The sequence below is a fragment of the Miscanthus floridulus genome, chromosome 4, assembly GCF_019320115.1.
Source record: "Miscanthus floridulus cultivar M001 chromosome 4, ASM1932011v1, whole genome shotgun sequence".
NCBI lineage: Eukaryota > Viridiplantae > Streptophyta > Magnoliopsida > Poales > Poaceae > Miscanthus > Miscanthus floridulus.
This window is the reverse complement of record NC_089583.1, coordinates 112,396,312-112,422,785: the sequence shown is the minus strand read 5'-3', so window position 1 is coordinate 112,422,785 and position 26,474 is coordinate 112,396,312. Positions and strand designations below refer to the sequence as shown.

Sequence of the window (26,474 nt, the reverse complement as noted above, 5' to 3'; positions counted from 1 at the left end):
GATCCCATTCACACCCGCAGCAGCTGGCGTCACGGACATGTGGGACTAGTATGACGCGGGACCCGCGAGACAGTGGAACACGAGCGTCACGAAGCGCACGGCCTTCACCGCTGTCAAGGCAGCACCAAAAACGTTCACTGCAGCGGGCAAGTAAAAACCAGCAAGCGAAAATACAAAAACGGACTAGAAAAACCCAAGTCGTAGCGGTAAAAACTCGGGAAACGATAGCCAGAAGCAGCAGGTGGAAATGAAAGGAAGAGAGGGGAAGAGTTAAAGCTAAGCGAGGAGAAGAAGGCAGCAGTAAGTAGAGGAAGAGGCGTCCCAATCCCACGGTGCCTCGGCCTCGACCGCCTCCCGGGCTCCCACGCCCACCCATCATCCCCACCACCGCTCCTCGCTGCTGCTGCTGCGCTCCGCCGCGGAGCCCTAGGCGGAGCTGCGGATCCCGAGATCCCCGGCGGCGGCGGGCGCGTCCACCTCATGCCTTTGGCGCCCCGGTCGGAGCCGATCGGTGGCCGCCTAAGGAGACACAGCAGCTCGGCGGGCGCCGCCGGAGAGGCGGCGGAGGAGGGGGAGGGGGAGGGGGAGGGGGAGGGGGAAGGGGAGGATGGCGCTCTTCCGCAAGTTCTTCCTCAAAAAGACCCCCGATCGGCTGCTCGAGATCTCCGAGCGCGTCTACGGTATAATGCTCGCCAGTCTCCGTCGAGCTGGTTCGTGCGGGGTGTGAGATTCGCGGGGATGCTTCATGTTCTGCGGAGGATTTTGGGCTCCTGTTTGGTTTTGGGGGTTTGGAATTTTCGTGTTTTTTTAATATATGAGTTTAATTGAGCTGGAATTCGGCGCAGTTGGAAGCAGAAATGTTGACAATAAGCCGCTACTACATTTAGTAAATTTTGAATTGGATTGTGGGGTATCCATTTGGTGTGTGTGTGGGTTTGGAGCCGTGGAAACAGTCTTAGATTTAGCTGCATTTGGCTTTAATCGCTTTACTCCTTTGAATTTGATGGTGTTTCTGGATTGCTCTTTAGGAAGCTTCGGATTTAACTGCATTTGTCTTAAATTGGCATGTTCATCTCCACCCTACCCTGCCACAAATTCAATTGTTGAATCATGTTAGCTATAATGGTGCACTTATCCATTGAAATAAAGTGAACCAAATACTTGAATTGTGTGGAAATTTGCAACGAGGTGCAATTGTTGAAATGTGGTGGCACTAGCCTGATGTGCTTATATACCTTTTGATTTGGTTAATACTAGGTGACTAATGCAATGATATGTATCTGTTTTTTTTTATCTCGATTTGTGTCTGATTGTGCAAATGTCTACGGATGCCTTTTCAGTGTTTGACTGCTGCTTCTCGACTGATTCCATGGATGAGGATGAGTACCGGGATTACTTGAGTGGCATTGTTGCGCAGTTACAGGAATTTTTTCCGGATGCATCATTTATGGTATCCAATTTTTGGTCTGGGGACAAAAGAAGCCAGATTTCAGATATATTATCTGAGTATGACATGACAGTAATGGACTACCCACAACAGTATGAAGGATGTCCGTTGCTTCAGCTTGAGATGATCCACCATTTCTTGAAATCATGTGAAAATTGGCTATCAGTGGAAGGGCAGCATAACATGCTTTTGATGCATTGTGAGAGAGGGGGCTGGCCAGTGCTTGCATTCATGTTGGCTGGACTGCTTTTGTATCGCAAAACATACACTGGTGAGCAGAAGACATTAGATATGGTCTACAAGCAGGCTCGAAGGGACTTTATACAGCAGTTCTTTCCCTTGAATCCTCAGCCTTCACATTTGAGATATTTGCACTATATAACAAGACAAGGAGGTGGTTCAGAATGGCCTCCTATTAGCAGACCCCTCATCTTGGATTCAGTAGTTCTCCATGTTGTTCCACGGTTTGACGCAGATGGTGGTTGTAGACCATATTTGCGTGTACATGGGCAAGACTCAAGTCCTGGTAACAAGAGTGCAAAGGTCCTTTATGAGATGCCAAAAACAAAGAAGCATCTTCAGCGTTATGGACAGGTGACTATCTCCTAAATTACTTGTATGTTCATATCCAAATCCAAAATGTACTGACATATGGTTGTGATGCAGGCAGAAGTCCCTATAAAATTAAGTGCATTCTGCCGTGTCCATGGAGATGTGGTACTTGAATTCATCCATATTGGCGATAACATGGAGCACAAGGAAACAATGTTCCGGGTCATGTTCAACACTGCATTCATTCAATCAAACATCCTTGGACTGAATCGTGATGATATTGATGTCGCTTGGAATGTGAATAATCAGTTCCCAAGGGACTTCCGAGCTGAGGTACTAAACTCACTCTTCCTATATGCCTTTTATTTTCTTTCTCTTTATCTATGCACCATGAAATCTTAAATATAGCTTTTTCTAAAAAAAAATCTTAAATATAGCTCTATTTTTGATCCAGGTACACTTTTCGGACCCTGATTCATTCAAGCCTGCTGCTACCATTGAGGAGGTAGCTGATGATGGAGATGAGATCGATGTTGCTTCGGTAGGAGAGGAGTTTTATGAAGCAGAGGAGGATTGGCATGATGCAAGAAAAGACCCAGAAACTCAGTCAACTGATGGTGGAGTATCATTAGATGGCATTGCAGAATTTGATGGTGGGGTGGCAACTGAAGAAAGGAGCAGCCTAGAGAAGCACCGATCTGATGAGGGTGTGAAGATTGTTGTCTCCCAGAATTTAGGTAGCATGAATGAGAAAGGGGCAAGTGCACCTACCTCAAGTTTTGAGAACCAAGAAGGTTTGCAGCAGCCCCGTGAAGTTCTTGCAAATGCTAAACTAAACAACATTAATGGCCAAGAGAACAGTAATGTGCATGATATACAGGTGGTTGCTACATCTGTTGATTCAGAGGGACACAAGTTTGGATCTACCTGTCAGGAGGACACGAAAGGTGTAATTGCACAAACTTTAGTCACGACAGTTGATCCAAGTGGCAGTGATGAAATTCAATGCCAGGCTGATGAACAAACAAAAATCTCGGAATACCCTGATTTGGACTACACTGCTTTTGGCTCTTCTAGAAGTTTGACATGTACAGATGGGGATACCCACTTGAGAACTACGAAAAATGAAGGGTTGCAGAACGGTGATATCAAGATTATCACTGAGAAGACAATAAGTATGGACAGTGAGCTAGTGATCTATGAAGAGAAAACTATAGTTGTCAATGGTAATACTATACAGGAAGTAAAAAACGTTGTCAATGAAAAGAGCATTGCGGCGAAGATAGACAAACCTATTATTGAGAGTAGGAACTCACTGGACAACAACAGTGGCAAGATTCAAACCGCTAAACCTTCCAATACAGCCAATGGCAAATTGGATGGGTGTAGATTAGAATCTTGCCTTGAGGAAACCATACCTACAAAGAAAACCACTGTCCATGACAGAATTGTTGTCTTGCCAGCCACTGAAGTAGCAACTGAGATAAAAGCCAAGCAAGAGGGGCTTGGTGACAAACAGGATTTTGGTATAGCTCCTCCTCAAAGTCGAACAGTAGCCAGGGCAAGGAGTCCAAGGCTTGAAAGTGATGACCGAGGGCAAATCCCTGATAAAGCTGTGTCATCAATATTGAAGAAGATGGCGGTAGGCAATGTAAAGACGGAAGAGCAACCAAATCTTGCCAAACCAAAAACAATACGTAGATGGATCTCACCAAAGAAGGAATCTGATGCTACCTCTGTGCATAGGCCATCTCACCCTCCATCTAGATACGACAGTTCACCAGCTGCACTGGCTATTCGATCCATGTCTACAGATGGTAAAATCAGTGTTGCGAATGATGCGCCTTTATTATCACTGAAACAACCATATGGCAACAACTTGACACGAGAAGCAAAATCTGCACCGTCTGCTCCATCGTCTCCACAACAATCCTTGTTATCAGGTTCACAAAGTGCATCAAGAAGCCAGGTTTCTCCACCTCCTCCACCTCCACCTCCACCTCCACCTCCAACCAACTATTCTTCAAGTTCTATGCCTATGCACAGGGGGCTAGCTTCAACAGGTTTGTCAAATTTACCTCGAGATGCCTCTCCACCTAGGTTGTCAGGAGCACAGAAACAGGCCTTTGCCCCTCCCCCTCCTCCCCCACCCCCACCCCCACCTCCACCCCCGAGGTCAGGCGTAGGTGGAAATACTCCACCTCCACCTCCACCACCTCCTCCAAGGATAAATGGTAGTGGCATTACCATACCTCCACCTCCACCTCCAAGGCTAAATAACAATGCAATCGCTGCACCGCCACCACCACCACCACCACCACCAATGTCACGTTCTGTTCCTCCGCCGCCACCACCGCCGCCGCCACCACCACCACCACCACCTCCTCCTCCTATGGCACGTTCAGCAGCACCACCTCCCCCACCCCCTCCTCCTGGCCGAGGAGCACCCTCACCCCCACCCCCACCCCCTCCCCCTAGCCGAGGAGCACCCCCACCTCCTCCCCCTGGCCGAGGCGCACCCCCACCCCCACCCCCACCTCCTCCCCCTGGCAGAGGTGCACCCCCACCCCCACCTCCTCCTGTTTCACGTGCAGGTCCACCACCACCTCCGCCCCCTCCAGTTGCTCGCTCTGGACCTCCACCTCCTCCACCCCCTCCAGGTGCAAGTGCTCCACCTCCACCTCCACATCCTCCAGGTGCACAGCTAGGAGCTCCACCACCTCCTCCTCCTCCAGGTTCACGACCAGGAGCTCCACCACCACCGCCTCCTCCAGGAGCGCGACCAGGAGCTCCACCTCCCCCAACCCCGCCTGGAGGTGGTGGAAGAGGACCTCCGCCACCTCCTGCACCCGGAGGGCGTCTTGGTGGCCCTCCTCCACCTCCGCCACCAGGTGGACGTGCACCAGGTGCGCCAGCTCCACCTAGAGCACCAGGTGTACCGCCACCACCAGGAAGTAATCCATCCTTAGGCAGAGGACGTGGGGCTGTACGCCCTGTGGGATCGGCTTATGGGGCTGCTGCCTCACGCAAGTCAACGTTGAAGCCATTGCACTGGGTCAAAGTGACAAGGGCCCTTCAAGGTAGTCTGTGGGAAGAATTGCAGCGCAATGATGACTCGCAGAGGTATTTTTCTTTATCATACAGAGCATAGTCGTGTAGAACATTATGATCAGTGCAATTAACTGATACTGATGTTTGTTTATTGTTGCTTTCGACATACTTACTTAACAGTGTGAACTTTTTTCCTGCAGTGTTTCAGAGTTCGATATATCAGAACTTGAGAGCCTTTTTCCTGCAGCTGTTCCAAAGTCCGACAACAACTCAAAATCTGAACGTAGAAAATCGCTTGGATCAAAACCAGAAAAAGTGCACCTAGTAAGTATTGTTATCAAGTCACTCTTTTGAAGTATGAGTATGTTAAATGTGCTCTATTATTTCCTGAGCCAACCTTTTTTTTAGTTTTGGTCCTAAATATTCTGGTTGGATTTGGAATTCTGACTACTCAAGCTTTGGTTGTTATTTAGATCCGTAGACAAAGTTAATAAGCATTAATAGTTAACATCAAATTACATGCCTTATAATTTGAACATGGTGAACTACTAATACATCTCTAATTCAGACTTTTTGGTGACTCTACTTATACCCAAAATGTTTTTCTCCTTTCTAAATTATAAATACTATGGTGCAAAGTTTCAATTATTTAATATTTTCACCATTTTTCTTTGAGATCTTGTTTATTCTAACACTTAAAATGTGAATAGATTGAGTTGAGGAGGGCAAACAACACAGAGATCATGCTGACAAAAGTTAAGATGCCACTCTCGGATTTGGTGGTAAGAATGAGGACGGTACACAAGATAAGGTGTCTCATTATTTTATAATTTCTGACATGTTGCCAATAATTGATTTCTCCAGAGTGCAGCTCTCGCACTAGATCAATCTACCCTGGATGTTGATCAAGTGGAGAATCTCATAAAGTTCTGTCCTACGAAAGAAGAAATGGAGCTTCTAAAGGTGCACAATACGAGATTGTTGCTTTTACTAGCATGGTGACCTCATTTTCTAAAATTTACCTTCTTTTTTTTTGTCAGAATTATACCGGAGACAAACAAAATCTTGGGAAATGTGAACAGGTAATGGCTACATTTTGTTAACTACCTAACTGTATATGGTTTCTATGCTCGTTACAGTAGGAAAAAAAATAATGATATCAGTGTGTAAGATCACATTTAGCATTGGATGCACTGAAGTTATACATATCTTTATACTAGTTAGACATGACTATATGGTTAGATGTGTTCACAAGAAACTATTGTTCTCCTGGTGCAGTTTTTCTTAGAATTGATGAAAGTGCCTAGAATGGAGTCGAAATTACGAGTATTCTCCTTCAAGATCCAGTTTGGTTCACAAGTTGCTGATCTTAGAAAAAGCTTGAATATTATAGATTCTTCTTGTAATGAGGTATGCTAATAATCAGTCATAGTAAACTCCAATTGGTTTTGCATTTTATGTATTAAGTAGAATTCTCTTTTATCAGATCCGAACTTCTCTCAAGTTGAAAGAAATAATGAAGAAAATCCTTCTCCTTGGGAATACTCTGAACCAGGGAACTGCTAGAGGTAACAATAAATTGCTTCTATGCCAGACTCAAATAGGACTGTTCTTTTTTTTGCAAGGAACAAATAGGACTGTTCTGTGGTTTGAAAACTATAACTTTATCTCTTCTGAACTTAGGATGTCATGGCATAATGCTATGTTACATAGCCGGTGCATATTCTCCATCTTCTACTCGGTCAATAGGTGTACAATGTTTCAGTTTGAACCTGTATTCTTGTCACCATTGTCTTTAACCAATGTTCTTGTTTCTATGCATGCAACCATGAAAGTGAATAGATTCGAAACTCAATATGCAATGAACTGTATTTTGCATAAAGATCGCCAGATGTTCTGTAATCAGATTGCATTTCATTACTGAACAACATTTCAATGCATGCTTATTAATTTTTTCAAACTTTCCTTGAGTCTTACAAGGAATCTTGAGACCACTATCTGTGCTAGTTAGAGAATCCTTTGAATTTCTATGATTAAATACTATTTGTGCTATCAGGCTAGTTCTCAGCTTCGTGGCTATATTTGCTTACAGGTGCTGCGGTTGGCTTCCGGTTGGACAGTCTTCTAAAACTTACAGATACCCGGGCAACAAATAATAAGATGACATTAATGCACTACCTCTGTAAGGTATGATTCACCTTCTGTTGAAACTTGAGTACTCACATGTCCATGTACTATATAGTACATGTTGTTATGATGGTCATTCGGTTCCCAGTTAACTCTAAATGGAACCCATGTTCTGCATTCTGTTATTTGTTCAATTAGGATCACAAAATTGAAATTTGGGAACGTTTGGCGAGTGAGTGGGCCAGCAAGCAACATGTGTCCTGACTTCTGTGGGATCCTTGTCAGAGTGGATAAAACTTAATGAGAAGATGGGTTGGAAACAATTTTCTAATCTTAAACAAAGCCTTTTTGTTTATTAGTACCGTGAGACTATGGGGTTGTGCGTATACTGTGTTTGTGCACTGCTGGAGCCGGCCTATTTTACAATTGCACTCAATATCTGCCTTTTGTTTTCTTCTCAAACAACACAGAACCGTGTGTCATTTCATTAAGAATGAGAAAGAGACTGTACAAAATGTACGAAAAAACGGGGGGAGGCGTCAAGAGGTCTACAAAAACCCAACACACACCCTGCCTTACTAGCTTTTGAACAAGGGAGAGGAGTGCGACCTTCACAACCTACCTAGACCCTAAAGGTCAGGGGGGAGAGACCTTATGAGGAGCTCCTGGAGGGCCATAGCACCAGAGGGTCTGAACGTCTGGGCGAGCTCCCTCAAAAACACAAGCGTTCTTGTGCTTCTAGAGCTCCCAAGCAACAAGGATGATTAGGGAATTAAGTCCTTCGGAACACTTCTTAAAGTATGAGTGTATGACACCACCAGCCATAGAAGCGACTAGTAGATTCTGGAGCCTTACTGCATAAAGTTTTAATTTCTGGAAGATCAAGGTTCCAGACCTGCCTTGCAAACACACGAGGTGAGGATGTGTTGGTTATTTTCTTCGGCCTGGTCGCAGAAGGGGCAGGTTGCCGGGTGAGGGAGGCCTCTTTTGGTGAGGTGATCTGCAGTCCAGCATCCTGTTGTTGAGAGCACGAAACAAAAAAAAAATGCATTTTAGAGGAACCCAACATTTCCAATTTTTTCTCCAGGGAGCAAACTTGATGGTCCCCAGAAAAAAAGCAGCATATGCCGACTTGCTCCTGTAGGAACCCAAAGTGGTCAATTTCTACTAATATTGATTAGCAACCTCATGTTGCAAGGTCCCGTCCACCAGGTCCCAAATGAGTAGATATTCTGTCAACACTTGGTCAGAAAGAGCAGCTTTTAATCTTTTATATCAGCCACCCAGCTGCTGTTATTCAGCGCTTGAGCTATTGTGCGCCTCTTCACAGTTCTTTTAGGGATCAATTGAAATAAGTTGGGCACCAATTCAGCAACTGGCTTGCCCTGCAGCCACCAATCAGCCCAGAATTTGGTTGACATACCATTGCCGACGATTGTCTTGAGAGCAATATTGAACAGAGCTTGTGCATTCTTTGGGACATGGATTTGGCAGCCTAGACCAAGACCGAGAGGCATCATTTTTTCCAACCAAAGTCAACGGATTCGGAGGGCCCACAACCCAAAATTTTAGGGTTGTGTATTCCCAAACTCCCAAGTGGCCGTTGTACACGCGCCCAAGAAATCATACAGTTCCTGCCATTGGCCTGTTCCTGCTGTTATCTTATAGTGGTATACTGTATTGATCGCATGCCAACCTTCTCATTGGATGGACAGAGTCACAGATGTAAAACCAGATCATATTGATTTGATGGGATAGACTGGGCATTAGAGTCACAGATGCAAATCCAAATGGTTGATAGTTGATAAATTTCAAAACATAGGAATGGGTGCGTGTTTGAGGGCACTTCTACAGTCTCCCATTCCATTTTATGGAACATTAAAGATGAATCCAAATTTTGGTATACGGCTGGAGTGAAAGGGCTTAGCAACTTATGTCCTTGACGTCTTCACCAACATAGTGTGGTAGTCGCCAACATAGTGTGGTAGTCGCTTCGTAAATTGCAAAACAGCTAGTGACATTTGGTATGAGAATTAGGACTGGAACTGCAACTTGGCAATAAGCACTGCTGTTTGATCCCTTATTGTGATACATATAAAATGCTTAACAATTTCTACCACTCCAGAATCAAATTAGATTCATGAATTCATCCAATAGTTTAACAGCATTGGAAATTGCATAGCTTTGACAAGTACTGTCTGACACACTGACTTTACCTGAGTATCTAATAGATGTTCTTGCTATGTTCTTGAACTGCTATAGCTTACAATTTGATTGTGTCTGATTTACTGTAATATGAAGTGATTTTCACATTATTTTTCACACACATATATACTGACAATTTCTTGGTATCAGGTACTTGCTGCAAGATCTCCACAGCTTTTAAACTTCTATGTGGATCTTGTTAGCTTAGATGCTGCATCAAAGGTTTGGTTGTCCCCTTGATATACTATTAGATCGTGTAAAATGTAACAGGTCTTTGCAATGTGTACTTTCTTCTAACTGTTTATGTTTAACAGATACAACTAAAAATGTTGGCTGAGGAAATGCAAGCAGTTAGTAAAGGGCTGGAAAAGGTTCAGCTTGAGTATGATGCTTCAGAAAGGGATGGTCCAGTATCCGAAATTTTTCGTGAGGTCAGGACACAATAATCTCGATTTTCAATTCCTAGTTTTGTAGAAGCATTGATATCTGTTCAAAGTCCTAGTAAGTTTTAGTGAAAAACACAACATGGCATTTGCGCAAATGAAAGCCTTTTTTCTTGAAAATTGTGTCCTTTTTGACCTAGTTGTTTGAAGAATTCCCTCTGCTGCATGGACTGCTCAGAGCCTCAGATAGGCTTTCACTAATTTTAACTGGGCAAGCCAACAAGTTCAAAACACAACAAACAACCTAAAATACATTCTCATCCATGTGACTAGTCCATGCAGATAACCTTTTCTTTTTTTGTGCTTGTTCCAAAGAAAGGTATACGCAGTTTAATCTATCTTAGATGCTGAAACTGACATTATAAAGTCGCATTGTGTTCCTAGGAAACTGTAGGATAATTGAGTGTCTCAGTATCTCAATTGCTTCTAAACTGACATTATCTGCATTGTGTAGAAACTGAAAGAGTTCACCAACAATGCTGGAGCTGATGTGCAGTCGTTATCTTCATTGTTTTCTGAAGTGGTATGCTTTCTCTCTCTCTCTTTTTTGGGCTCATAGTACACATGCAATGTGCCATTCATTTGTCGTTGGTTGAATTTTAAACTTGGTTCCAGGGTAAAAAGGCTGACGAACTGATTAAGTATTTTGGTGAGGATCCTGTTCGTTGCCCCTTTGAACAAGGTAAGCAGATGTGTTTTATTTGAACAAGCTCAATCTAAATTATTATCTGTAGGATTTAGCTGGTTCAAGTAAATATTTGATCGCTGCATCTCCTTACCCTGTGGTTACTATTTTTCTGCAGTAATCTCTACCCTCTTAACATTTGTAACAACATTTCGAAAAGCACATGAGGAGAACCTGAAGCAAGCTGAGCTTGAGAAGAAAAAAGCTGAAAAAGAGGCAGAAGCAGAGAAGTCCAAAAACACACAATTAACTAGCAAAAATGTATTGTCTTTCATATATTTTTTCAGTTTTGGTAAACTTCATAAGCTCATTATATTTATGGTTATAAAATACTGTCTGCAGGACTCTAAACCATCAAATCCAAGCCGGCAAGCTAAACAAACCTTAGAGAGGACAAGGTCTGCAAGCAGACGAGGAAGAGACGTTGGGTGATATCCCGAATGACAGCTATTGTGCTGTGCTTGTGATCTGCTCGCTAGGCAAATGGACGACCGTTAGATCCATTTCTGGGCATGGGAAGTTTCGTTGATGGACGCTGGCATCCGTCGGGTGCAGCGTGATCGCATCAAAGAAACTTTACAGGACACCCTCTGCGGTATTTTGTGCTTACATCTCTTCTCGTCACCAATACATCGAAATCGCTTTCTCCAAATTACTAACTAGTTTCTTTTTAATTACAGGTCTCACTGGAGAATGCCGACTTCTTTTTTTATCCATGTCGGCCCCAGGGTCCAGTGCTAACTTCTGACTGCTGTAAAGAGTTGCTAACGCTGACGCTAACTCCATTCTTTCTTTTGTTTTTTCATGGTACTTTTCCATTCTTTCTAACAACGGTGGCCAAGTACAGCCATGGCTTCGAAAAAGTACAGCCTGGTCCTTAGGTGGAAATTGTGAAGATTAGGCATTAGGGTAAAAGGGTATGGAGATAATTAGGGGGCAAAGAGTATCAGGAGTAAATATGAGATGTAAACTCAGCCCTTAGTTTAGCTGTAAGTTTTGTAGTGAGTGTATCGTCACTTTCTATGATCATGATGCAGTGAATGCGTCTTCTTTACGATCCGTTGTCAGATAGCCTTCGGCTACGTGTCGCCTGTGTACGTGTGACATGTGCTGTCAATTGTTATTAGCTTCAACCTTGATAAAATTAGGCATTATTGCAGGATGGGAATTCTTGTGCGAGAAACTGCATTATAAACTGCATCCCTTTAGTAAAAGCGCTACGCGTTGTACAAATGCAACTAATCTGAAGACTATCTGTGATGACTATCTGAAGGTTTTTGGGAACTTAAAAATAGCTTGCACACACAACCAAAGATTCAAGACTATTCATTTTCTAACGATTACCTAAACACCTTAAGAATTTGTGAACCATGTTATACGAATTTAGTATCGTTGAATTCATGTTTAAAAGTACTTTTATATTTCATGGGATGTTTATTTTATAGTTAGAGCTAGTTTGGTGGAGCTCTTCTCGTAGGCCCTGTTTGGCATGACTCTAACTCTGGGTGGAGCTGCTCCACTCCAGAACTTCAGGTGGAGCCAGTTCTGGGTGGAGTTGGAGCTGTCTGATGAGGATGTTTGGCTAGGAGGGTGTCCCCAGCTCCAAAAAAGATGAGTTTGAGGGTAGATTGCTATTCTTGCCTCTGGTTTGACTTGAACTACTTCTCACAAATATAAAATGAAAGTACATGCAGATGAGTCCAAAATAATAATAAATTACATGTCATTTGCCTAGAATCGAAATTACAAAATAAGTTCATAGTTCCCAAATAAGGTCGTTACAATAATTATTGCACTAATTTCATGCTAGGGTGATGGATGCAGCCATATTATCACGAAAGGTGTCCATGGTCACAAAGCTTGATTCCGAAGTTGATCCATCGGAGGCATGTTGAGACACGACATACTTGTTGTACTTTTCTGGAATAGTAGGCATGTAGGTAGGATCTCTATCAAAATTAGCAAAGTCCACATCAACACTAGCATGTTCAGGCATCTATCGAACTCACAAATTTCATATTAGAAGGCAAGTTACCTAATTTCTGTTACCAAGACTCTAATCTATCCAACAGGCTAATTTCAGCAAACAAGACTCTAATGTTACAGAAGCTAGTGCACACTTCAATTGCTACAATAATGCATCGATCATGTAATTGCATATGACAAATCTGTAGCATTGAACAACAATAATTTCAGCAAACAGAGCATCGAACGGAAGTTAAAAGGCACCGATAGAAAAAACAGCAAGTGAGGAGATGCGGCCGGCGGGGCTAGGAGACCAGCAGGCACCATACCTTGTGAACAGCGGCGGGGGATCTCCGGACGACTGTTGGCGGGCCTCTACGTCCGTCGGTGGGGAGCTGCGGCCGGCGGGGGATCTCCGGTGGCGGGAGGATGCGGCCGGCGTCGGGGCTTCTGCGGCAGGCGGCGGGCCTCGTGCAGACGTGGCGGGAGGCGGAGCTAGGCGGCCGGGCGGGGCTAGGAGACCAGCGACGGGCCTCTGCGGCCGTCGGTGGGGAGCTGCGGCCGGCGGGGGATCTCCGGCGGCGGGAGGCTGCGGCCGACGTCGGGGCTTCTGCGGCAGGCGGCGGGCCTCGTGCAAACGTGGCGGGAGCCGGAGCTAGGCGGCCGGGCGGGGCTAGGAGACTAGCGGCGAGCCTAGGGCGTCCGGGTGTGGGGCTCGGCCGGCCCACAGTGGGGGTGGACAGCGGCCGCTGGTCGGCGGCGGCGGAAACCCTAACTGCGCCGGTCTCGCGAGAAGAGTCCGGACGGAGAGAGGCGCGGGACTAGGAAAATGGGATGCGCGGGGGAGACTCGGAGAATAGAAGCGAAACGTTTTTTCATGTAACCAGTGGCATTGGTGGGTAATTACCCATCTAACTCCACGAGGAGGTTCAAAAGAGAGGGTTATAGAGCAACAAAAGAGGTACTCCAAAACTCCACCTCCATTTGCACTACAGCTCCATGGAGTTTTGGAGTTGGGGTGTTTGGCTGGATTTTTTGATGGAGTTGCTGGAGTTTAGGAGTGGAGCCATGTCAAACAGGGCCTTAAGAGGGCCCTAGCTCCGTCTTCTCTTGTGGAGCAGCTTTGTTTTAGTGGAGCTAAAGCCGATTTGGGAAACGTTTTGCAAAAATGGTTCTAGTGGCAGAAGTTTATGAGGAGCCAGGAGAGACCATATTTTCTTGCTCTGGCTTCTTTGTAAAAATTAAAATAACAAACAAACAAACAAAAACAATTGGCTTCTTTGTAAGAAAACAACTCTAACTGCTCCGAACTCTTTATAAGAACCGTTTTTAATGTCCGTTTGGCAGGCCTCTTTGAAAGCAGGCACAAGAAGTTGCAACCGTGCCAAAGGGATCTTATATATAATAAACAACAATAATAAACAACAATAATAAACATATGAAGCTAGCCATGGACCCGTAAAATAGCATGGGTAATTAGTTTTTCTGTTTTAGTTTTGATCTTTTTTGTTTGAAAATATTTTTTAAAGTTTATTTATTTATTATTGGGTTGGAACTATGCGTCCTCTGTTTTTACTGTATCAATTGGCACGAGTTCCATATACATTAATTTCTTGGCTTAATGTTATCTTTTGTTCCTTCCTTTTGTCCCACACCTACTCCATGAGAGTGCAATTTTTGTCCTTGTGAAATCAAGTTAGCGTTTAGTTTTCTCTTGGTGAGGTAAATTCCTCAATAAAACCGTAGTTCAAGTTTTATTTATTTATATAGGTTCCTCTTAGCTCTTATTTAGAGTCTGTCTACTCTACACACGTGTGTTTTAATATAAGCCAACACATGGTGGTTGGCGGTATGTAAAACACACAGATTTCAACATAAGAAAAATCACGTGTTTTTAAACTAGTTAGCACATGGTTGTTAGATGCCTAAGAAACACACAAATTGAAACACCAGAAAAAATGTGTTTTAAGAGAATGCAACACACAAATTTCATCAGGCAAACAAGACCCATAAGAAAATTATCAGGTTTTATATCACGGTGAAGAAACCCTTTTTGATGCATGTACTCAACCCGATTAATCTGAAAGATAAACAAGGAATGTGTTAACACTAGCAATTCAGAGAGTTAGGACAAAGAGGACAGCCCTATGCACAACGAACTGAGATTAAAGTTAAAGTTAAGAAACAAAATGGAACAGTTTGAAAAATCTGGGATTAAGTGTTCACCATTTGGTCAGCAAGCATGAGCAGAGTTTTCAGAGAGAACTTCCTACTGCAATAGTTGAACAAATCCTCAAGGCTAGGGCCAAAAAGATCAATCACCATCACATTATACTCCCCCTCAACGTGGTACCACTTCAGGTGTGGAATGCCAGCTGTAACGAAACAAAAGGGGGGGGGGGCGAAAAGGTCAGCCCAACTCGCGCATCATACTAGCAACTAACTAACCAGAGAGTACCGTCCCATAACTAAAACTAGATGGGTGGATAGGCTCTATGTCATTAACTTACTTCCTCCTTGGAGAAGCATGTATAGCTTCGACTCATAATGAAGCTGCGGGTGCTTTGTCTTGACATTTTCCTGTGCAATAAAAGCGGCAACACCAATGACAATCGGTTCCACCAACCCAAACATCTAACAGTGTTGACAAACAGTACTGAAATGGACCATCATCATTTCATTTCGCTAGATTTTTGCATCTCAGTGATCTTATCGCGAAATAGACCGACATGGCAAATTCTATGGTATGGTGACAAATAAATAGCAATCGGAGAGAATCCGATACCAGCTTGACAGCGACCTCCTCTCCAGTCTGCACATTCATAGCTGCGAACAACAACAGCAAACAAATATCATAAATATGTACAACCCACTACACAAAACCCAGATCAAAAAAGTTGGAAGGATTCTCGTGGAAGAATGATTTCCTTACTAATAGTCAACCCCTGAAAGTAAAAAGGGACATATTGCATATCCTCAACACTAAAATTGCAGTGCTCAATAATTGCAATTTACAGCATTGCTGGTTGCAATTATTAAGTAACTAAATGTTTTATTTGTTTTTCGTGAATAGAATAGATTAATAGGAACAGAGCACTGCGACTATTATGGACAAGAACAATAAACGCCACTCAAAAGAACTATTATGGACAAGAACTATTATGGATTATATAGGAGTATGTCTAAGAGTTGAGCCTGCAGACTGTTATTGGATACAAGTTCTGGTTTTAGTCTACTAATTTTGACTAAGAGTTCCGCTCGCTGCAGCATTCTAGTACAAGGGCTACAATGGAGTACAGCCTGGTGCCCTCCTATAGATTTGTTATGGTTTGACAGGGCAGAAGGCCACAGGGGTGGTGACCAGGGCGACAGCTCCACACCATGCTCAACACAACACTGTGTGCAGCAAAGGAAGCGAAGGCAGTCAGGACCGCAGGAGGAAGGCTAGAAATACCGAAAGATCGACTACTCCTGCTACAAGGCATCGTCCAATCGTAGGAGTAGCAGCACTAGCCACTGGGACAGCCGCCGTGATAGACAAGTGCATAGGCAGCGACTTTGTTATGCGCTAGCTGAATCGGACTAGGTTACTCTACTCCACTGGACACCGGTCCACCCCACCCTCCTCCTATGGCTAGAGGCAACAGGGCCACAGAGGCGGTGACCGGACCGCGAGATGATGGATGTGACAACGACTGCTCCACCAAGCGAAGGCAGGACCCCACAAAACAACAACAAAAACAACAACAACAACAACCAACACGGAATCAAAAAAATGATCAAAAACCTAAGACAAGGGAGCTCGGATCTCACATCACCTAACCTACAACATCAAATCTGAGATTGAGCCTGAATATGAGTTAACTAAACTCCACCCTAGATCTGCGCAAAAAAAACAACATCGATGGGGGTGTCGAATGCCCTATCTAAGCAAACACAGATCCACACATCGCCAGAACACAAAGAATATCACAGAAAAAGGGCGCACAAAAAGAGATACCTATACTCTCAGGGCCAACTGATGCTGCCATGAGATCTTCCTCTTCCCAGATCGCCCTGCTAGGTTCTGGACATCCTAAAACACAGGCATTCTCACCTGGCTTGGGCCGGCAGTAGCATCACCTTCCATCAGATACCTCTTTGACTTGTTGAAGCCTAGAGGGGCCCTGTAACCATGGTGCTCTTCGATTTCCATCTCCTCATAACCCTGAAATGAGAGAAACCGGTTGAGATAACTGACAAACTTGAGAGCTATTGCAGCAAGTGAAATGAGGTTTATCGCAATTTTGTACCGGCTCACAGGCCTCGTTGAGGTCAATCACTGGAGATGCCCTTGGAGAACCACCATGCCTTCGGTGCACCAACTGGCTTCTACTGGAGCTCCCGGTAGCATGAACCGACTGGTGCACCAACATGTCTGCCAGGACATTTCTTATTTCAGAACAGAGTTGCTTTAGTGTGGGGTTATGAATGCAGGACATTTCTCATTTCAGGGCAAACTAACTGACTGCAGACTAACAAATACTGACCTTATTGTTGAAGTTCCATCTGCCATTTTGTGTAAAAATGTCTTCACCATTCCCAGCTTTAAGTTAAAAAAAAAGACAGTTATAAGTTTACGCCTTCAAAATTCCATGACAATTATCATAGGCTGACAGGCCTTCAGAAAATTATTGCAATTTTTGTAATGGTGACAAGAGAGATAAACAAGGATTGCAGGTATTGACACATTGAAAACTACCTACGTGTCAGTGTACTAAGAACAATGCATTCCAAACTAACAAGAAATGGACAGGCATCTTACTCTGTTATCATTGCCACCTGATGCAAGCTGACGATTGTTATAAGACCACTTGAGTCCACAAACTGGAAAATATGTGAGATTAGGGACCATACGTTACCAGAAAAGAAAATTGAAGCTTCAGTAGGATAATGTTTATACTTGAGAATGGGACATAACCTGAACTTTTCTTTGATTTGTACCTACAGATAGGTGAGTGCCACACTGTGCCCAACCCATAGAACAAACATTGTCATCCACCCCCAAATCACAAAGCTTGGTGACCTAGACAATGATAAACTTATTAACAATCCATCTTCAATTCTCAGTGACGATATACCTTAAGGATGACTAGGTTGCTTACCTTGCTACTGCATGCATTCCACAAAATAAACATAATTGCCCAGCCCAAACAGCGAAGGCTTCATGAGTTCCTGCTGCTGCTATCTGAAAACCAAGGAATGCTATAAGTTAATTGCTTACTGCTGCTACTGAACTTAATAGGAACAACTAGATCCTGCACAGACAGAAACACAAATGACAAAAATAAGATGTGTGTTGGCACATCTTTGTTCGTCTCTTACAAAGAACTCTGGTTAGTTTACATACTACAAGCAGTCAACATTGGTTATCACTCATCAGAGAGTGGGTGGGCGGTCGGGGAAGAAGAGAGCCGGACAATAATATAGGTCCAGGCAATGGCAAAAATCATAAAGAACAGAAATACAAGGACAAAATGTGGTCTATATTGGCACAAATATAGACAGAGAGAGGCTGAGAAAGAGAGTGTGGGGTCTATATTGGCACAAATCACAACAAACAGGGGTGTTCTAACTGCATCAGAACACAACTGTCAGCCCACTATGCCTTTGTTACTGCATGTAGTTACCACAAATCACAATCAACAGAATTCAAGATGTGTTAGCACAAATCACAAGTGACAATTTTTTTTCTATGAAAGGACAAGGACAAATAAGACGTGTGTGCTAGCACAAATCACAATCGACAGAATTCAAGATGTGTTAGCACAAATCACAAGTGACAATTTTTTTCTATGAAAGGACAAGGACAAAATAAGAGGTGTGTACTAGCACAAATCACAATTAATAAAATTCAAGATGTGTTACCACAAATCACAAGAGACAATTTTTTTCTATGAAAGGATAAGGACAAAATAAGAGGTGTGTGCTAGCACAAATCATAATAAACAAAGTTTAAGATGTGTTACCACAAATCACAAGAGACAATGCTATGAATCAAGAACATGAATCAAGACTATGCTATGAATCAAGAACATGCAACATTTTATAAAAAAGGCAGGGGGGTAAAAGGCCATTTTTCAACCCCCATAACTCCTGGTTTCAGGAAAGCAGAAGAAAATCAAGTGGATCCTGTATCATGCCAAAACATATGCTCTTAAGAATCTCAAGAGGACTATCCCACATGTACACAAAAATTATTAAATTGCTAATGCGGTCAGATCTTGCTAAGAGTGTCATATAGTGATAATGAATGATACTAACTCCAGTCATATACAGTTGACATTACAGACAAAAAAAACAAGCTCAAACGAACTTGGTTTCCCTGTCTGAGCATCAAGTACAAACGACCGGAGGGAATATAAGCCATAAGAGTAGACCTCAAGTGACTGGAAGGAGTATAAGGCACAAGGGTGAAGACCTCAAAACAAAGGTTAACGCAGACATACTTAATATTACTAACCCCTTCATATACTTTGCACTTAAAAACGGATGAAAACAAGTTTATACAATGTTCTAAAGGAGTTCATTTAAAAGGTACAACTGAACCCAATAAAACATGCCCAAAAAGGACAAGGACAAAAATATCATGAAACCAGCTGATATCTACACTACCTTTCGGCTACCAACGAGTGTCAAAGCAAGCAAAACCAGCATTTTCACTACAGTTAAGGAAACAATTGTTGTATCAAGCCAAATTAGATCTATTCCTTAAAGAGAAGACTTATATTAAAATAGAAATGAGATGCACTCCTTCAAAATGTACTGTCTAGTGCTTACACTGAAACAAAAGACTCGTTTCCAGTCCCAAATAGCCCATCCAGAAGAATATCGATGCCCTAAAGCAAGAACAATTGCATGCTCCAAGTTAACTAAAATAGTGACAAAGTTATTTATAAAGAACAGATATTGCACATGTTACACACCATAATTACAGTAGTTGAAGTGTGCAATTTACTACTAATAAATGTGGAATCAAGAAAATGGTGCTTCTAAATAAAGTAATAGAATAAAATCACAGTTCAGTAGAATTCTAATGCAGTTTGCAGTAGAAATTCATCATTCTCCATGGCTACATGCAGGTCAAAAAATTGTCCAGCTCAAAAAACTTATGATGTACATAAAACTACAGTCTATATATCATCAGCAAGCACACTGGTTCATCAATAAAAAGCCAAAGTGCCCATGAACAAAATGGAGCGCAAACTTTACACCCCTGGGAACTCACCCAAGAGCACACGCATGCTGCACAACACAAGAACAGATCACACACGAGAGCCCAACTCTAAGCACTATAGCAGAAACAACAACGCAAAAAGACAGGCATATGATTGGTGCATCTCAAAGTCCAACCTAGTTCCTTTGGATGTTCTAGCAAGCACAACTTATTTTTAGGTTTCTTTGGATGTTTTATGGGCATGAAACCTCTCTCCTCCCACATTAAGAATGACATCAACACCCTCCTGACTGTCCAACAGTGAACCAAAATCATAGCCGATGTCTGAGTCTGGAACATGGATAGAGTGTGGTCTGGAGTAATCAATAGTTGACACAACAACTCCCACAGTGCAATTTATCTTCAGACAATCGTCTTTGAGAAAGTCTGATGCTTCAAGGGAAGTTCGCCGAAACAATCGTTTGTAACCCCTGAAACAAAGAAGGATAGACGTAAATTTAATTATCTGAGGCCAGTTAGATGTCCTTATTTTATGGATTGGCATACTATTGCAAGAGCAATGATTCCCACAAATACAGGTTCCACATGTAAAGAAACATTAAGAAAGCTTCATCCATCTCTCCTCTCAATTTACATAATAAATGCATCAAAGAGAGTTTCATTTCTGTCATTAGACTGGTTCAATAAACAATACACATCCAAAATAAATGGGCAGATTAAAAAAAACTGATGTTTACACTGAATAAAATCGTTCAGTGAGCCCATGTAATGAGATGGTTGTCTAACAAACAATACAGAACTCAAATTGTACAAATTAAAATAGAACCACTTGTTCTAATAACAGTTTGCCTACCATAAAAATAACAGAAAGCAGACAAAAATAGAATGAACAAACAAAAATTATCAAATCCAGGGATCTAAAAAAACAATGTATCTAATGCCAGATTTCTATCACATGCATACCAGCATCCCCCCATATTCAACCACAAACAAGTTAGGATTGTAACTGCTTCTAGGCAAGATTCAAGACTTGATTCACTGATCGAGAAGGACCACAAAATCAAAGAACTCAACTTATTCAAACAAGAACCAGAAGAAATGTCAGTATGCTTTAGCACAAATGCACTAAAAAGTTACAGAACCAGTTCACCATTACACAATTACATTGCAAAAATTGACAAACAAACATAAAAACAGAAAACAAACATTCAACACTAGCATTAACATGTTGGGGTGCTGAACTAACAAAAATCAAACTGCATGAGGCAATCAGAGAGATGTGCACTTTCATCAAGGACTCAACAACCCCATAACAAGTATATACAATCTAATTTCAACAGCGGAAACTAGAACTCGTCAGTGCACAAGTATAGTTAACGATGAAGCATACGTAAGAATTCTTGGATGAGAACAAATTGCAACTGAAAATTCATAACCACACACATATGAAAATGGATAAACAATTAGAACATAGCCACACACATCAATTATTGGGGAATTCATGACTACCTGAACACCAATATGACAACCACCAAATAGACCCTTAATAAGCACACTAAACTCACATATCAAACCTGCTCCATTCACTGATAGGACAGAAAAACAGATCACAAGAAACAATTTTATTCTATAGAAGGACAAGACACAATTTTAATCTATTCAAGCACAATCACAAATCATAAAAAATAATTTTTTCTATGGAAGGATAGATAAAAAAATTTCCTATGGAAGCACAATCATAGAAAGGTGTGTTAGCATAAATCACAATTGACAACTTTTTTCTACGAAAGGACAAGGACAAAAAAATTGGTCAATTTTAATCTATTCAAGCACAATTACAAATCACAAAAAACAATTTTTTCTATGGAAGGACGGATAAAAAATTTTTCCTATGGAAGCACAATCACAGAAAGGTGCGTTAGCACAAATCACAATTAACATTTTTTCTACGAAAGGACAATGACAAAAAAATTTGGTATGGGCTGGCACAAATGACAATAAACAAAGGACTTTTTCCCTTCTGACTTTAAATTGAACAGATCCGAAGGAATGGGTGCAACACCCCAACTGCTCCTTATAACAGGTGCTTTGGCAGCTTGACACAGATAAGCACATAGCATGACAAATTTACTAATTATAATCATCTTAGGTGCATCTTAATGAAGTTTGTCTAGCTCTGAACATTACAAATCACAAATATGTGGGTTTGGTCAAACTGATAACCTACATACAGGAGGTTTCTGGACAAAATCTGGTCCAATAGTTATGCAACCTCACATAATCTACATAAGTAGAAGGTAAGACTTGAGTTATAATTAGAAAATCCGGTGCCAGCAGACTTGACAAATATACACAATAACAAACTAGCTCTAGCTGCAAACAAGGATTCTCTAAGTATGGAAAATTAGTAGGGACAATGACAAGCTACAAATCAGTTGCGACACAAAAACTAAGGCCTACAATCAGTTGCGACAACAGATATGTGTGTGGGGACTGAAAGTCCTTCTGCCAGTTGCATAATCAATTGTTCTACTTTTTATACCATGTCAATAATTTCAGACAGTACAAAAGAAAATTTCATGTTTCAATTAGTGTAACTATTACTTTTTGAGAATGCAATTTCTATTATATATGCATGCAATTAGGGACAGTGCTAATCCAAAACCAGTGTTAATCATTTCACACAGGGTCTCACCGTGGGCACGCAAGCATTATCCATGTCACAGTCGCTGCTGGAGCTAGTACTATCAAGCAAGGCAACCCTCAGCTTGACTAATGCCATCTTCTGCTCCAATTTGCTCATCTAACTACGCGCTAGGTGGCCTCTCCTATTCCTCTACAGGCCAGCACAACAAACCAGATGAAATCAGGAACATATTCTATGAATCCATTTCTATGAATCAAACTTGAGTGGCAACACATCGACCAAGAAACAATTTTTTTGTGTGAAAGGACAAGGACAAATAAGAGGCGTGTGTTGGCCATCAAAGTACAAAATAGGTTACTTCCAGTTATAAGATTGTGCCATCAATGCTAAATTTGGAAGTAACTTATAACTATCACGGAATAAGTTTCAATCCGTTGATATCAGAGCAAGAAGTCTTTCAGGAAACAAAACTATATAATTAACCGGCATCCTAGTTATGTACCAAATTTACCAAACTTTGAACTTCTATATCTCCTAAACCATTGCAGATTCGACTGTGGTGTTTAAATAGAATTGATACAGCAGTGAACCTTGAACAATAGTTATGAAGGATGATCAAGTTATTTATACGGGAAATTCACAGAAATCCCCAAATCCCCAAATCCCTACCCAAATACCCAGCAGACAATAGACAATGACCACGAAAATTTAAGCACAGTATAGAACCTTTTAGATGCCATAGGTAAACAGAAGAGACTTCTGAATGATTTACAATGTACTTCCTCTGCATTGAGACCTAAAGACCGTTCAATGTATTTCTGAACGATTGCAATGATCTTCATTTCCTGCTGCATTGAGAGCCGAAGATCGAGTGAGCACTCTGCCTACAGGCAGTGCTACTGCTCTCTCAAAGTTCCTGCAACAAAAATGCATCACACAGCCCCAGCAGACAATAGAGTTCATAACGTATTTCCATGCAGAGACAGCAGCCAAATCAATGAAGCCAGACATGCACTGCATTCGATTCCGAAAAAATCAGGCTGCGGACTGCAGAACTACCTAGATCGAGACTGCAGCAGCTAGCTTAGCCTCGCCTCCTTGAGAAAAATGGAAACAAGTTACTATTAAGGATAATGCACATAAATGTTGCATCATATCATACTTACTCTGTACAATTGCTCTCTTTTCCTTGCTTCTTTTTTCTCTTTTTTTTGCCCCTTTAATTTAACTTAATAAGGACGGCAATCTTCCATCCATTTTAACCAAAAGAAGAAGAAGAAAAACAACTAGAATCTTCTTGTCTTAGAATCGAAAGAACCAAGGAAATGTCAGGTCTAGATCGATGATCACCTCCTCATCACAATATCAGTTCACTCCTAGTAGATCGATTAAGCCGACGACTGGGACTGCAGGACGGCATGGCAACGAACAGAGCAGCCTACGGCCGACCACTCACTCACTCCCTGTGCTTCAGGTCAACGACGATGATGCTGATGTTGTCCTGGTTGTCCCTCCCGATGGCGAGCCTGGCCAGGAGCGAGGCGGCGCGGAGGCACCGGGGCTCCTCCCGGTGGCCAGCAGCGACCAGAGCTCGTGGTGCAGCTGCAGCTGCAGCGGCGACGAAGGCGGCAGGGTCGGCGCGAGGATGGATCCCGTCCTCCAAATCCCCAAATCCCTACCCGAATCTCCAGATCCATGAAACAAACGAACCTCCAGAAATCAGAGCGATGCACGACGAGCCAACAAATTGCCGCGACGACGAGAAAATCGCAGGCGAAAACCTCCGACACCTCCATCTCTCCGCCCCACCCACTGCCTGCTCGTGGTGGCGAACTAGCGCAACCCAAAAAACCACAAATACGATGCAAAATCCCTCGAAACACAACACAGAGACGAGATGCACTACAAACCTAGGACACGAGTCGGAGACGAAGAAGAACGAGTTCCCCGGAACTCAACCCACAGCCGCCGATGAATCCCTCTGGCGCGCGCCAGGAGAGAGACGGTCACCGACGACGGGGAGAGGATCTCAAGCCGCTGCCGCCGCCGAATCGCCTCGCGCGTGCCGGGTGGAAGACCGTCGCCGACGGCGGGGAGCGAAATGATGAGGAGAAGCGTCCGAAAAAAATGAGGGAGAGAGATGTCTTCTCCCCTCCGGGCGTGTGTTCCCAAAAACTTGGACAGTTTCGACAGAAGTGGACCTCACACGTCAGCCAAAGAACGAAGGGGCACCTCGGTGAGAACAGACCCCACCGCTTTCAGCCCTCGATCCTTTGTCGCATGGAGCAGATATCTGTGTGCTGCCAACGAAAGAAATACACGAGTGACAGATAGCAATTCCCCTTATTTAAATTGTCGGTTATCTTGTTCCTTCGCCTGTGAATCCGCAGTTGCCTCCTCCCTGACCCTGGCCCCCTAAAGCATCATTGAATTCATCACCTCGTTGCTCATGTCTGCAGTTTGCTAGAGGTATTGATGCCTTAAGAAGCTGGTAGCTGGCCCGTGCAATTTTCTACTGAGGCCAAATCAAGATGTCCTTTAGTTTCTCTTTGTGAGCTCCATTCCTCGATAAAACTACTATCCAAGTCTCTAACAAATTATTCAATTCCTTGGACCTTTTACATATTTAGATTTAGATTATTCAATCGTCTTTTGCCTCATCTTTTAAATCCATAGTTGCCTTTTTTTTTTACCCTAAACTATCATCAAATTTATCATAATCCTACATATGTCTGTTGGACGTACTTCTACCTCAACCAACTACCGGCCAACTCCGTCATTGTACCAACATTCATTGGCACCTCAAGCCCTTTTCAAACAAACTACGGAACCAATGGGTTAATCATCTCAAGCATGCTAGCCATGTCACTATTATCCTGATATCGATCATGTTGTGATTTTTTGCTTGTGATCAGCTTCTTGCAAAGAAAGAGTGAAAGACTGTATGTACTGCTTGTCAACCTCTCACGCATGAGCATCGAGTAATCGAAGGACCTGTTGCACGTAATATATCAAAAGCTGATATGTTTTTTTTACTTTGTTGTAATGTCGGTTGTTGGAACATGTTTCTCCCCTAAGTTATCGCCATGAAAGCTATCAAATGTAAGTCACGATCATTGAAGTCGACACATGTTTGTCTGCTTCCCCTTCTTTGACGTCGTCAGTTATGCTAAGACTCTCCAACCAAAAATACAAGGGTCGAAAGAGCAAGTCATCAAGCCTAGGTCTACGGTGAGATAGGTTGAGATGGCGAGGCATAGAGCACAGAAGCAGCGTGTGGATGAGAAGTTGTTCAATAACTTTTTAGATTGCCAAGGTATTGTTGTCCAACTTAAACACCTCCAGTGCATTCGATTAAGGAAAATACCTCCCATAGTTGTAACATTGATTGAACTCTGTAATTTACTTTTACCTGTTCTACCTTCTTTTTATTTAATTTTTACTATATCTTTTTATAGTGACCGTTATACTAGAATCAACAGGCAGTCTTAGCCCCTTGAGAGAAAAAAGAGCATTTTCTAACTTCATTCATAGTAGTAATGTCTAATATGTATGGAAATCAAACAAATACTTTTTAAGTTCAATCTTAAATTTAGAAAAATTGAAGAGAACGAATAATTTTAAATTAAAGGATTACATAAATTGATACAATTACCTCTAAATTATTCTTCAAAACATAGTTTAATTGCTTTTCATTGTAATTTTTCATTGTATTTTTTCTAATTGAACTCTGTTGACCTCGATGTGTTTTGCACTTTTCTTGAAGACGTGTTTGTTGAAATAGTAGAAGAATTTCAAATTTATAGTGGTTAGTCTTATAAAAATCCTAGTAAATCTAGATCCTTCGATCATCATATAATTCAAGGGTGTGATATAAATTTTTTCTTTAAATCTAGTCCATTATATCATCATAAAAATCTTGGCGATTTTTTCTTTTTTTGAAAAATCTTGTAATATATTTCTAGTAAACCGAACGCTAGACTAGTTGGTCTGGCTGTGTGCTTTGCACCCTGCAGGCCAGAGTTCGAACCCTCTCGGGGGTGGATTTGTTGGCCGGAGGAGACGTAGTTTATCCGCGCGATGAAAAAAATCCCCTCGTCTACCCCATGCCAAAGCACAGGTCTAAGACCAGCTCA

The 26,474-nt window shown here is 42.4% G+C and overlaps 2 protein-coding genes across 27 annotated transcripts; one reads left to right on the top strand and one right to left on the bottom strand.

Moving 5' to 3' along the window:
• The first annotated feature begins 225 nt into the window (after window positions 1–225).
• Window positions 226–11,730, top strand: LOC136550353 (formin-like protein 5). Its single transcript, XM_066541901.1, has 18 exons — window positions 226–680; window positions 1,341–2,041; window positions 2,114–2,332; window positions 2,454–5,122; window positions 5,251–5,374; window positions 5,761–5,832; window positions 5,915–6,013; window positions 6,091–6,132; window positions 6,329–6,460; window positions 6,537–6,618; window positions 7,143–7,237; window positions 9,533–9,604; window positions 9,697–9,813; window positions 10,280–10,348; window positions 10,441–10,507; window positions 10,629–10,771; window positions 10,853–11,105; window positions 11,191–11,730. Exons 1-17 carry the CDS (start codon window positions 608–610, stop codon window positions 10,940–10,942), a joined length of 4,866 nt encoding a protein of 1,621 aa, XP_066397998.1. The 5' UTR covers window positions 226–607; the 3' UTR covers window positions 10,943–11,105; window positions 11,191–11,730.
• A 461-nt stretch (window positions 11,731–12,191) lies between these two features.
• Window positions 12,192–24,580, bottom strand: LOC136550351 (uncharacterized). 26 transcript variants are annotated; one of them, XR_010782255.1, is made up of 13 exons: window positions 23,065–24,578; window positions 19,295–20,161; window positions 17,620–17,702; window positions 17,372–17,540; window positions 17,280–17,296; window positions 17,005–17,060; window positions 16,768–16,892; window positions 16,476–16,682; window positions 15,261–15,301; window positions 14,986–15,055; window positions 14,702–14,850; window positions 12,805–14,555; window positions 12,192–12,459 (listed from the first exon to the last, which is right to left on the bottom strand). XR_010782255.1 is itself a non-coding variant. In XM_066541900.1 (12 exons), the coding sequence occupies exons 8-12, from the start codon at window positions 16,504–16,506 to the stop codon at window positions 12,343–12,345; spliced, it is 408 nt and encodes a 135-aa protein (XP_066397997.1). In that variant the 5' UTR covers window positions 16,507–16,682; window positions 16,768–16,892; window positions 17,005–17,060; window positions 17,280–17,341; window positions 17,436–17,540; window positions 17,620–17,702; window positions 19,295–20,161; window positions 23,065–24,579; the 3' UTR covers window positions 12,215–12,342. The 26 variants fall into 26 exon arrangements, 3 of the variants coding, with proteins under 3 accessions (XP_066397997.1, XP_066397995.1, XP_066397994.1); XR_010782254.1 differs by having other exon boundaries at window positions 16,768–16,906; window positions 17,280–17,306; window positions 17,377–17,540; XR_010782253.1 differs by having other exon boundaries at window positions 17,280–17,306; window positions 17,377–17,540.
• Window positions 24,581–26,474: the final 1,894 nt, after the last annotated feature.

What these genes read in the sequence shown, in the direction of transcription:
- LOC136550353 (XM_066541901.1), top strand. Translation starts at nt 608, where the DNA reads ATGGCGCTCTTCCGCAAGTTCTTCCTCAAAAAGACCCCCGATCGGCTG. An exon ending in GATCTCCGAGCGCGTCTACG is followed by an intron (nt 681 to 1,340) that starts GTATAATGCTCG and finishes ATGCCTTTTCAG; the next exon opens with TGTTTGACTGCTGCTTCTCG. An exon ending in GAACCAGGGAACTGCTAGAG is followed by an intron (nt 6,619 to 7,142) that starts GTAACAATAAAT and finishes ATTTGCTTACAG; the next exon opens with GTGCTGCGGTTGGCTTCCGG.
- LOC136550351 (XM_066541897.1), bottom strand. Translation starts at nt 17,652, where the DNA reads ATGTTTATTTTGTGGAATGCATGCAGTAGCAAG. An exon ending in GGAATGCATGCAGTAGCAAG is followed by an intron (nt 17,541 to 17,619) that starts GTAAGCAACCTA and finishes ATCATTGTCTAG; the next exon opens with GTCACCAAGCTTTGTGATTT. An exon ending in GATGGAACTTCAACAATAAG is followed by an intron (nt 16,907 to 17,004) that starts GTCAGTATTTGT and finishes TTCTGAAATAAG; the next exon opens with AAATGTCCTGGCAGACATGT.